At 40.7% G+C, this 12,864-nt stretch overlaps 1 protein-coding gene across 4 annotated transcripts in view; it reads right to left on the bottom strand.

The window, feature by feature from the left end:
- Positions 1-290: 290 nt before the first annotated feature.
- The window catches only part of RBM20 (RNA binding motif protein 20), a 109,013-nt gene continuing 96,439 nt past the window's right edge, over positions 291-12,864 (bottom strand). For all 4 annotated transcript variants that reach the window (XM_052799163.1, XM_052799162.1, XM_052799165.1 and 1 more), the window contains exons 11-14: positions 11,765-12,434; positions 9,224-9,343; positions 8,337-8,458; positions 291-4,363 (exon numbers count right to left, since the gene is read on the bottom strand). In XM_052799163.1, the coding sequence (XP_052655123.1) occupies positions 4,253-4,363; positions 8,337-8,458; positions 9,224-9,343; positions 11,765-12,434 (1,023 nt within the window). In that variant the 3' untranslated portion in view covers positions 291-4,252. The remainder of the gene's footprint in view (positions 4,364-8,336; positions 8,459-9,223; positions 9,344-11,764; positions 12,435-12,864) is intronic.

The following is a 12,864-nucleotide window of genomic DNA, read 5'->3' as shown; positions in this document are numbered from 1 at the left end:
CATATCTAGAGGGACTGGAGTGGGTAATGACAATTAATAGTAATTACAGAGTGAACTGCTAGATGTGTTCACTTCAACTTCAGCACCAGACGACGGCAATCACTCACAATCTGTACAGCAGGACCTACTTGGTAAGAATCACAACTTCTAGAAATTATATTTAAGAGCAAACATTCTGGCCTCCTGCTTCCTTCTTACCCCCCAAACTATCTTTTATTCATTTTGATTTTTAATCGATCCCCTGGGAAGCTAGAAGCATGTTGTTGCTGGGACAATTGCCCACCAATGTATATGCTTTATAATTCTCTTTATTAAAATCTTTCTTTTTAAGAAACACAAATTGAAACACTTTGCAATCAGTTACACAGATCAGTTAATACTCGTGACAGTTCCTACATAATTAAACAAGTACTAACAAATTCCAACTGTTTACAAGCCAAAACTTAAATTAACAAGATTATATAAGCTCAATAAATAGTACATCTGGTCCAGTTCAAGTATAATTCAACAAATCACAGCCTTAATCCTTAGAGAATAGAAAAACCCTGAATATAACTAGCCTAACACTAATTTAGTGTTAAAGCCAATATGAAACTTTGTCTGATCTTATGGGGCAAATGTTTAATTCTTTAATTTTTACTTCAAAAAAAGTAAGTTGCAGATTGACATTAAAGACAATTTGAGATCAATAGAGATTTCACAAAGAGGAAGAACATAGTCCCTATTAAAAAAGTGCAATCTTTGGTTGAGATGTGTTGAAATGGTTTGTATATATTAAGGAAGCTCCTTTTTAAATATCAGTATTTGTTTGGCTAGACCTGAGCCTGCTTTGTGCTCTCTCTCTCTATATATATGTATTAATAAACAGCGTGGATTATAGTGATGATGAATTATGCCAACTAAAAAAAAGTCAAGATTTTAAATATAATAAACCAAAAGAAACAACACATTTTTACACAAGCTGAGGAAGGTAAGCGGCTGCCTACAGTGGCCTTCTTCCTCAGCAGAATAGGTAGTAGAAGTTGAGGAGTTGAGTGCCTGTCAGCATTGCATGATGGCCTGTTGGAGAGGGAAGGAGATTACCTCTGAGTTCTGAAAGTGCATCAGGCTGAAAACTGATCATAGGGATCATTAGGAGCTAGTTGAGACTTGGGATTGCTTTTAACTGCTTTCAAATGTTGAGTTTTAGGGGGAGATAGGACCTTCTCAGAAAGGGAATTGCCCATATGGCCATACCCAGGGTTTTGGAGATGGCTGCTGTGTCAGGACAGAGCCCAAAGGAGGGGGTGTCCAAACCACCTCTACAAATGTCTGGGTCTGATCACGTCTGCGGGGCTGGGCACTGCACCTGCGTCACTCACCTAAGTCATCTACCTCCAGAAGAGGAAACTACATAGGGCAGAGATGCCATCTGGAGCCTCTTCCTTCCTCAGTGGCAAGAAAGGGCGTGTACCCATGACCCAAACAAGGTGTCTGGAGCCAGGACAGTTCCTGGTGAGCCTCAGTAAAGACTCCAGCCAGCTTTTGGAGCCCTAATGGAGACTGAATCTTAAGCGATCGGGGACTCAAGGACACCAAAGCCCACTCTCTTAAAAGGGATTTTGTGTGTCTAATGCAACGGGCCAGGAAAAAAAGAGGAGGTTAAATATGCAAGCTGTGAATAATGGGAGTGAACCTGGTTCAGAACCAGAGGAGGGGGAAAGTAGTTTGAATCATCTCCCGTAAATCCAAAAATAAGCCCCTGGGTAAACACTCATTTTAATTATTCTTCTGCTGCCAGTCAAAATCTCATGGTTACCTACTGCTTTCCCTGCCTGCCTGTATCCACCTGTTGTCTGTTTTCAGAAAGTCTGATTTAAAGCTCTTTGGCCTGGGAAAGTCTTTGTTGTGGATTTGTGCCGTGCCTATAATAAAGGCAGTGGACCTGTAGCTTCTACTGCCATACAAATAAAGAGTAATAACAGCGATACTTTTCTCATTTGAGGTTACCTGGGGATAGAGTTGCTGGAGGCATATGACTTTGATATACAGTCAGCTATGTCTCACATCCAATTAAGCTTAACCACATGGTCTAACAAGCTCCCATTAGGCCGGTGAGAGCCCCAGCTTGATAGCAGGGTTAGCTTCAAAGATTTGATGCTTGCATTTGTAGTGATTTCCTTCCCTTGTGCTCAGATTGTGCTGAAGGGCATGAAGGGAACTTCATATTCAGATGGTACATGACCAGCTTGAGAGCTGTGCTTTAGAAGACAATTGCACAATCTTTACTGCCATTTTCATAATCTTACAGCTTGCAATACAAGCTCTTGCCCTAACAGCTCTGTGCTCAAATTTCACTGCAATGTGAAAAACAATCAAAGCAAAACCCAACCCTTGAAGGAAAAATACCTGGTTTGCAATATTATTATTTTTTTTCCATAGGGAAAAACAAAACAGAAAAAAAGCTGTTTTAAATGACAGATGGACCCAAGTCTTAACATACTTCAAGTCTGGACAAAGGAGGATTTAGCCTGCAATGTTTTTCATTTCCCCTTGTCTTTTGGATAGGCCATGTCTGAATCTGGGATGCAAAGAATCCCTCAACTTGCAAGAAGCAGGAATTCCAAATATGAAATCTGAACCCACCTCTGGTAAGAACGAGTGGAAAGCATAGGCCATGAAATGGAACAGGGCTTCAGGCAACAACACTAGGCATCTCTGAGACACACTGCCTGGCTACAGGGTACTTCAGAGAACGAGCATGGCTGCTGGCACAAGACATAATGGAACGAATACTTTGGTGGAAGCAAGCAGTTTTGGCCATTTAGCCACTTTGCAATATTTTGTGACACCCATGTCATTCTTAGGGATGGCTGGTACCTTCTGGGGAACTATTTCCTCTGCACAACATCTAAACAGGACATCCAGCACCGGCAATTTTTACAGAACATACTGTGACAAATATTAGAGTCAGGCAAAGAATGGAAATTCGTCTCCAAATCCCCATCTGTCGAGATTGCATGGGGCATTTTATAAAAGCATAACTCTGGGATCAATTCTGGCAATGGTTTGCATACATATTCACTGTACTACACAAAGCCCTATTGAAATGAACCAGAAACTTGTACAGTGCATTTCAAAGGGACTTTGCAAAATACTAAGCAACAACTGTGCAGAAACAATAGCTCATAATAATGCCAGAGCTGCTGGTGCATCCTGTGTTCTCAGTGCAGCATTCTGTGAGCCATCAGTTGTTGTATTCGCCTTAAAAAATTCAGGGAAATAAAATACAAAAACAATATTAAAAGTCTGGCATCTTTCCATGAAAACCAGGAAAATTCAACGTTGCCAAGCTGAGGAAAAGCAAGCTTGAAAGAAAACAAAAAGACCCCAAAAGCAAGGATCTTGAATAAAATGTCTAAAAGAGACATGGTCCGAACATATGGCACTTTAAAAAGCCTCTCGTGAGAGTTTCAAGTCTGTAAGACTCAAAGTTGGCACCCTTTAGAATTATCAAAAAGAAGAGTTCCAAACACAACGGTACCTGGAGAGCATCCTGATCACACCATGGAAAATGCTGAAAACCAGAGCAGGTTAGCTGTCAGCACGTGTATTCAAATTGCTCTCGCTGTGCCGGGTTCAGGCTATACGGTCCCTGGGACAGACTGTGGCTCCCTCTGCATTCGTACAACACAGTCAGTGCTTAACAACACAAACATTTTATCATTTCACCAAGCTCTAAGACACATGGAGGTGGATGCTGATGGGGTTTATGTTATGCCATCTACTGACTAGTTTTAGCACAATGGCTTTAGATGTCCTATGCAAATTCTACTTCTCAGTGGGGCAAGGAGTGAAATGGCTGAAGATATTTTAAGCAACATTAAAGCCTATTTATAGTCACATCTCCTCTCCTTCCAGTGACCACTGGAGGATGCTGAGTGCTTCTAAATACTCCACCTGACCTCATGTGTCACATCAGAATTAAAACTTCAAGAATCCCTGAGAATTCTGATTTAATCTAGGAAACCACTCCCAGCACACAGAGTGTGAGAAAGAATTGCTCCACTTCTTAACAGATATGCCAGCATTGCTTCACCGTGGGAAACAGTTTCAGGCATTTTGGTTTTTAATGGCACTCTGGGCATAGATGCATGGAACATGCTCTTTATTTCCCCTCCTCTGTACAGTGCAAATTGACAGTTATATCATAGAAATAAAAAAAAATAAAGTATCAGCATTCACTCATTTTAGCTCTTCCAGTTCATCCGCATCATAGTTTTTTCTTTGCAAAGTGAGGAACAATGCCAGCGTCATCCTGAGGCAGATGGCTGCCTTCTTCCTTCATTTTCAGGCTCTCTTCTGCAAGCTGGGATAGATACTTCTGCAATCACATCAAAAACAAAGCATCGTTACCAAAACTGAAGATATTCAACATGAGATGCTTTATGCCTTTTCAGACCTCTCACACTCTCCCAGCATCTCAAAAGGGAAGAAAGCACATAGAAGCCCCATTTTGGTGACAATTCAAGCCGGGAAATATAGCTGTGTCAGGCAAACTACCTGCACACGTGGAGAGCCCCAGGAGTTCAGTGATTTACTCTGTGCCACAAGGGGAACTGGTGACACAACCAGGAGGATCATGACCCCCCGTCAGTCTGTGTAACTAGACCTCACCTTTTCTCCTTGCGAACTCTCTACTCCCATATGCTATAGGACAGGAACTGAATCACTGAGTCAACTGAATTATGCTAGTATAAGACTGGTGTGTCAGAAAATAGATGCAGTTTCTGAGTCACAATTTAAAGCAAATATATTACATTTTCAGCATGTCCAGTTCAGAGATATACCTTTTGCACAAGAACATTTGTTTTAAGGGAATAATCAAACTCAATAATAATGAACACAATTTAGCAGTCTGGCTAGAGTATTTACATTTATTGTGTTTTTCTAAGATAAAGCCTTTCAGTGCTTTAAGTACTCAGCATGATTTAAAAATACAGACATGGCCAGTGAGGCTTTCAGCCTTTTGGCAGTGCTCTTGGTTGGCAGAGCTGCACACAAAATGGATGATGAAGTGCTGTGGGTCTGGAAATGGTGCTCAAAGTATTTTTTCAAGGTCAACAAACCTGGAAATGGATGGAAAGAAGCTTCTTCAGCAGCAGCTAGTCTAGAGATACACATGGGAAATTCCCACATGATAATGTAGAGACGTTCTTATTAATGACTTAAACACATGCAAGAATAACTGTCCTGCATATTATTAGGATCATAAAACTCTCTTTTCTAGATGATTATTCTTTCTGATTTGTTTTGAAAAGACCATCTCGCATCACTGCAAAATTTTATCTACTTGCGAGATCCCCCCAGAGTACAGTTTACCCTTAGGCATCCATGGGGCAGAGGTGAAATGAGAAATGGATGTAAAAAAACTAAGGGCTGTGTTAGGACTGCCAGGTTGTCTCACGTAAATACAAGTTTTGGCTGTAAGAGGTACATCTGAAGGGGACTCAGTAATGGTAATGAATGGGCATATACCTGTGACAAAATGACAACTGCACCCTTCTTGCTCTGAATATAGAGATTTGGCTGTGGAACTTACACAACTCTCAGTCTTGATCCCTGGGTACAAAATTCCATGTGGCAGAAAGCCAGAGTAAATGTTACAGTAGTATACAGAGATATAGGGTCCATAAAGGCTGGGAGAAGTGATCGGTACACCGTGAACTTTAATAAATCACTAAAGTTTGTCATTGGATCAGATAACCCATGCATTTTTGGTTTTTAATGATTACCCACCAAAATAAGACTGAGGTTTATCCACCACCTTTAGCTGATGTTGTCAGCTATCTTGACAACCACAAACACCAGTTTTGAAGTTCACAGGCCAGACATTCAGATTAATTTATAGCAAAATAACAGTCAAGGAAGAAGTATTTTTTCATTTAAATACAAGTTTTGAGGAATACTACATAAAGCCAGTGGAAAACAGGATAAAAAGCTGCAGAGTTGTCAAGGTAGCTTACAACAGATGAATCTGACAGCTTTTTGTGGTAGTGGTGGGAGGGATGGCCAAATGATGGATTTTTTGGACATGGAAAATACAGTGGATCTGTAAATATAAATATCACCTGGGAAAATCATTTATTAAGCTGAAGAGAATGGAAAATTACAAAAAGTCTGCAAGGCTGACAAAGAAACAGTTGAATTGTTTTCAGTGTTTGCTGTTCTTCAAGGGGTACCATACTCAGATGAAGTTGACTATTTTACTTCAAGACAAAATCATCATCATCTAAGCAAGGGTTTTCAAAGAAAACTGGTAAACAAACTGTTTAGTTTTGTATTCAAATCCAAACACTGAACATCATATATTTTGGATGTGGCTCCAAGGAGATCACATGAAAGACAACAAGTAGCAAATCAACTATAAAAGACTCATAGCCATGAGAGCATTTGGGACAATGTCGTTGTCATAGCGCAATGGTAATTGTCATGTAGGCAAGACAACAGAAGGACAGTCTGCAGCAGCAGTCCCATAGTTTCACATACAGTAAGAGTCCATAATTCTTATGTTGATGGATACACTCATTAAATTGCATCATCATAGGAGAAGACTGACATTTCTTGCAGGGTGCATAAATAAGCATTATTGCAACTAAAAGGGTTCTGGTAGAGAACAATTACTTAAAATTCGCTGAGTTTCCATTTGAGTGGGCAAAAGTTGGATGAGACATTTATTTCCTCCATTTAGTAAGATAAGAGGTACGGCTCGACAGAACAGTCTGTTTTCATTACCATATTTGACGGACTTAACTTTAACAGCTTTTGTGGTCTTTGTTCTTTTATCTCAAGTCAGTGTTAGGTATCTACACAGTGCTCATGGGAAATGTCTTAACGGGGAGAAAAAGAGGTTTTTTTCCACACTGACTCAGTTTTAGTTGGACCTTTTTTCCTATGACTTTAACAAAATTACTTAGAAAATGAAAAAAATCCCTCTTCTTTCCATGGGACCAGTTGCCAGGGGCAGGGGCTGGAGTTGCAATCTTTGGTTTAGCACAAGTTTCTTTGGGACAGACTCACATGAGATACATAGCCTGCACCGAGTGGTGCCACCTCTGGTGAATCCCTCTGGATTTTTTTTGTATGAAGCAAAAAAAGGCATGCAAACTGGGCACCTGTTTTTCAAGCTTACACTTGAAGGATCCATTATAAGCAAGCATCACAGCTCTGCAGGCACAGTCTTTGAAAGCCAGAGGCCTTTGTATGATTACAACTAGGTAACTCAGGAGAGTCAAGAAGAAAATTCTCCCAAAGACATTATTTGACTCTGAGTGTCACTAGAAAAGCAAATGCCTACTAGCCAGCTAGGGAAAGCTAGTGTTAATTGAAGAGAAGCAGAGGTCCAGCATTTACTATGGGCAGAGGGAAGGAACAGAGAAAGAAGGAGCAGCTTTGCTTTGCTCTTTCATGACTTTTGCTAAGAGTATGCGAATGCGAACAAAAGTGTCCTCTGCAGCGTACACACCCTGCACACAGGCAGGGACTCGAGATGAGAGGTAACGCTACCTCCTCTGAGGAGTCCTCAGCAAAGGGCAGTTAATGCTCATGCTGTCATGACTGATACTATCAACTGTGCATCTGAAACATGATAAAGGTAGGGTCTTTTAATTGAACTGCAAGCACCTGTGGTCTCTGTGTGCTGTTATCAAGTGCTGATACGCTTATGGTATACTCTTATGGAAGCCATAAAAGTAATGACATGCTTCTGCATATCCTTATAGAAATTATTCAATAGTGGTGTTCTGCGTGGCTGATCTGCCATGCTGTTCTGTAGCACAGGGAGGTGATTTCAGTGGGTCACAGGAAATGCCTCGGAGAGCCTGTGCGTCACAAAGTACTGCGTGCTGAAACATGCTGCAGAAATTCACGCTAATGCAAAAATAAGTCTGGCAACATTATTAAACAAGTGGCATGTTTAATGCTCCTGAAATTAAGAAATAAGAAAGGCTGCTGCTGGGCTGACTCCCAGCGATAGAAACATCTGGGACCCTCAAGAACAGAGAATTAAAGATCTGAGTTGCAAGCTGTGCTAGTGACAAGGACCAAATTTAGATGAGAATATCAAATTATCACCTGGCCCCATTTTACTTACGATCCAGAAGTTGATTTCAAGGACTTGGGAGTGAGAAATTAGTTGGCTAACATTTGAAACTACTGAAAAGTTTTGCTTATCTAAATTTCACTTCATCTGAATTCTGTCCACAGAATAAAACCTAATTTTTTGTAGCATCATCTGTCTTAACACATAATCTACCCCATGAGCTAGTTGTTAGCTAGCTTCAAGTGTGTTTTTTTACCTGAAGATTTTTGTAGTGAACAGTACTTCTGCAGTGACTTGTCTTTGCTGTCTCTTCATTTGTGTAGAAGAGTCCACAGAGCTTGCAGTAAAACCCAGTTCTAGGCACCACAAATTCGACACCTATTGAGAAATTCTGAATTACATTAAAATGTCAGTTGAAACCCTTCCCCTCCACAATAAACTTGTTTTCAAAGAAAAAAGTTGCTGTTTAGTTAAATGGCATAGATATGAAGACTGAATCCTGGATTCACTTCTCTGATTTCCCTAACTTTGCAATACTGAGCTGCAGTTTAAAATCCTGTGCATTGCAAATAGACCTTCCACTTCTCTCATAGCTATTATACATATTTTAAAATGTACCTTCCTGCGCATAATATTGACTGGAAACTTCACTGTGTAACCTCAAGGGCTAGAATAGCAATAGTACGTATTAGCAGTAAATTCATGCTTAAGTTACACAGATTGCTCTTTAGGATGTACTTCTTCCAGGTGTTCTACTCATGATCAGTGTTTACACAGTAAAACCAGTACTTTTGCTTTTACTGAAACTATAAGCAATACTTTTATGACAAAGACTTTTACATTACAAAGTATTTTTCATATATGTTCCATATATAGTCCAAAGGAACTTATTTCATCTCATCATCAACATTAACAGCTATCTTTTGCCATTCACCTTGAATGAAATTAGCAATGATCTATAATCGAAAGCCTGTTTCTTTCAACAGCTACCCCTCTGTCATATACCCTGTGCCTTCACCCTCCTCACATCTGTTCTGAAAAATAAACATAGCAAGTAGCCTTAAAGTGACATCTTGTTGTAAGCTCTAGGTATTGCAGTGGGCAGCACTGCAGGCTGAGGGCAGCCTGGGCATCTGAACGTACCCAGGGGAATGCTGAGTTCAGTGAAGACGTCCTCTTGTTCCCAGCCTGGCGGAGAGTGCCTTCTTTTAGACTCTACCTCCGGGTATTCCAGAGATCTCATTTCCAGGTACCTAGAATTTGCTTAACAAATGAATAAATGTATTGAATGAAAATAGTTTATTAGTTTAAAGAGACGTTTGTAAACTTCTTGGGAACACTTTCTGGGTGGATCTATAAATGAAGTAAAATCTGGAAAAAAATGCTTTTCCATTCAAATCAGAGGACCACTCAGTGCAACTCCAACAGCTGCACTACACTGTGCAGCAACCCTGTTTCTCCCAGTAGACCATTTTTCTATTTCTAATTTCACATCCATTATGTTTTTTTCTTTTCATATTTTAATCTCCAAATAGATCTATAACATTATACATGCCTCTGGCACAAGCATGGTCCGACTGCAGCTCTGTAACCACATATGGTACTGCATGACCAGTGATGGAGCTGGGCTAACACAGAGGCTGCTGAGAAAGGGGGGGACAGCAGGACCTGCTGAGAGTAAATCCCCAAACTGTCGAAGGAGCTGTGTGGGCAGAGCAAACCTTCCTCTGGTAGGACCCCTGCAGCATTATTGTCATCTTCTCCCCAGAGCCACTCTTTTCCCATCCTCAGCTCTCCAAGGGGTAGTTTCTGCTTTACAGCTCTTGGCCACTTGAAGATTTTGGTTCCTGGCCAGTAGGGATGGATTGGTTAGTCCCTGCTGACTGACATTAATGGGCACAGGTAGGAGATTCAAGGTGTAGAAAACAGTGGATTGATTTGCTGAGGCAGATAAAGCCAGTCAAAAGAACAGATGCTCTCCCTTCCCAACATGTGAATTGTTTTTGTTTAAAAAAGAGAAATTTGTTATCACAGAGCAACAGAATTACAGATAAACTGGTCTGATTCCTATTCTTCAGTTCTTACGTCAAAGAACTTGTTCCCTTACACTGACAAAATTCTATTGCATTGCAAATTTCACCTAGATAAGGGATATATTTTCTCATAAAACAAATATATTTTTGCCCAAACGAAACCCTTCTTGCTTTTCAAGTCTATAGTTCAAAGATCTGCCATTTCTGGCCATGAGAATGAATTTTTCTTCATTGTTTTAAATATGTCTATTACATGATTTAAAAGAAAATAATATAAAATCCTGACTAGTCAGCTTTCAAGTTAACTTCAAGCCCATCCCAGGTTTCCAAATCTGCAACAGAGATCCTGGAAAACTTGCAAGCTTCAGTTAGCTCTTCTTAAGACACCAGGGCCTTTGTAGCAACTTAAGTCCCAGTTAAGTTGATTTCTGGGCTTCTGAGCTGGCAGCTGCGTTGGCAGAGAGCCTAGAGCCTTGCACTGCAGATCCTAGATATCAAGTCCACGCAAGGGACCTGGGAAGCACAAGCTCCCCTGGAGCTTCCAGGCTCCCTGCTGGCAAGTTGGAAGCTGAGATGCTGAAAACACCGAAGTAACTATGCTCTTGGGATACCCCTCTCTTTCGTCAGCTGGCTGCCTGTGAAGTGGGCAGCCCAGGGGGGCCAACCTTGCCATCCCCAGCCCCAAATATGCAAAGCCTGGCAAGGTGTCTTCAGGCCAAATATGTAAGTATTGAAAACTGAGCGAGTTTCAAATCTGTCATGGAGGAATAAGTTAGTTCAAAATAAGACATTCACATTAAATATTCCAGCATTTTTCTGGTGGAAAATTGCGCCCTCAAAAATACTCCATCAACTTCTATTGACAACCCCTTCTCCATCACATGGGCTGCGGTAGCAACAAAAAAGAACATTCCTGGCCAATATGGTCTATGTTGTTTTCCACTTCACCTCATTATATACAGCCCATTTGCTCAAGTTTCACTTCAAAGCGTGATGAGGAACTGAACTCACTTTAAGACATTCAAGACCCTTTTTTTCCTGACAGCTAAAATATTAATAGGCAGCTATGATTACATTTATTGGCATTATCTCACAGCATGTCCTATCAGTTATATTAAAGACAGCATGCAGTAGATAACAGGAGATGTTAAGGCAAGTCCTGACAAAAGGCACATATTTGCGTGAACAGGGACTGAGAAGTAACAATCTATGGATGATTTCCATGTTACTAAGGCTTCAGTATGTTGTGTAGGAATACCCACCTTGTCCAGGAGCCAGCCAGACATTACAGATGCTTTTCTGTTGACCTTCAGAGACTGTCACTCATTTCATTGACAATTCAAAATAAATTTAGCAGGGCACTGAACGAGTTCAGCTAAACTCATGTGAACCTTGACATGACAATTATAGAAGCTTATGCCTTTCAGAAAGCTTGCAAGCTGCTTATCATATTTCCTTTACACTATTCAGCTAAGAGCCTCTAATGGTTTAGCTTGGCGAAAGGCACTGGGGTTCTTTTACTGAGCCACTCCTAGGACAAGTCTTGATACTATTAGCAACACTTATTCTTGTTAGCAATAAATTTCAGTCTACTGTCAGAGAAAACATGCAAGGCTTTCTGCGGGCTGAAAAGAAAAAAAACAGTAGTTACCCTTGGCCTCTGGACACTCTTGGCTTCCGTGTCTTGTTTCCTCACTAGCGTTTTTAACAAGCATTTCCATAACTTCTCTGCTCTCGGCTCCTTGTGATCCCATCTGTTTGTAATCATCTATAAATGTATCAGGGAGCTGGAGAGTCTCTTCTTTCAGAGCAACAGAAGGTATATGGTGATCTTCGGGCTCTAAACGAGTGTCAGAGCTCTTATCAATTTTTCCTTCCTTCTGCTGGGGATCACACTCCTTAGCAGATTGGTCTTCTTGCAATTCCTCTGGCTTCTGCTCAGGGTCCAGATTTAGGCTTGATGCTTCAGTTACAGCATCATCATTATCATCATCCTCCTCATCATCCTGACAGCCGCTAGAAGCTACACTGCCCTTTGCTGATCTGAAGTTTGTTTCTAAAGCTTTATGGGCAAATTTGTCTTCACTCCTGATTAAGTGGCTGTGATCATTTTTCAGTTCTAACATAGTTGACATACAGGGACACATTTCTGAAGTGGTTTTATTTTTTTGATCAACTGGTACTATTTCTTCAAGCTCAGTTATATCAGGCTCCATAATTAAATCATCTTCTCCTACTTCATCTACTGTCACTAATTCCTCCATGTTAGCAGGATACCAGGTCTCACCTTCTATCTCACTTCCACTCTCCCAGTCTCGGTCCTGTCACAAAGATGCAAAACATTTGAGAGATTAGTGATTACAGATCATCACTGTTAAAAAGTGGGCTTTGAACAATAGTAACCAGGAAGAACTTTGATCTGGCCATGTCTAACCCCTCTTGTATTTTAGTTTCAAAGAACGGTATGCCTTGGTGTTGTGATTTTAAACCTTATGCACAAGGACAAGCAATCTTTTTAATTATCACATAAACTTCACTTTGTGGAGATTCTGTAACTGCCTTGGGGATTACAGTCTCTCCAGTCTCCTGCTTCTTACTATTCTGTAGCAGTACAACAAGGCACAACTTGTTATACTTTATTACGCAACTGATGCTACTATGTGATCCCCAAGGAAAAGAATCTCTCCCCTTCCTCTACCTCCATCCCAGGGTGGCGAGAAATAGGCAGCACAATGAGAACATACTGAACCC

The sequence above is a fragment of the Harpia harpyja genome, chromosome 10, assembly GCF_026419915.1.
Source record: "Harpia harpyja isolate bHarHar1 chromosome 10, bHarHar1 primary haplotype, whole genome shotgun sequence".
Classification (NCBI taxonomy): Eukaryota; Metazoa; Chordata; class Aves; order Accipitriformes; family Accipitridae; genus Harpia; species Harpia harpyja.
Note: the sequence above shows the minus strand (reverse complement) of the source record. Positions and strands in the feature narration are given on the sequence as shown.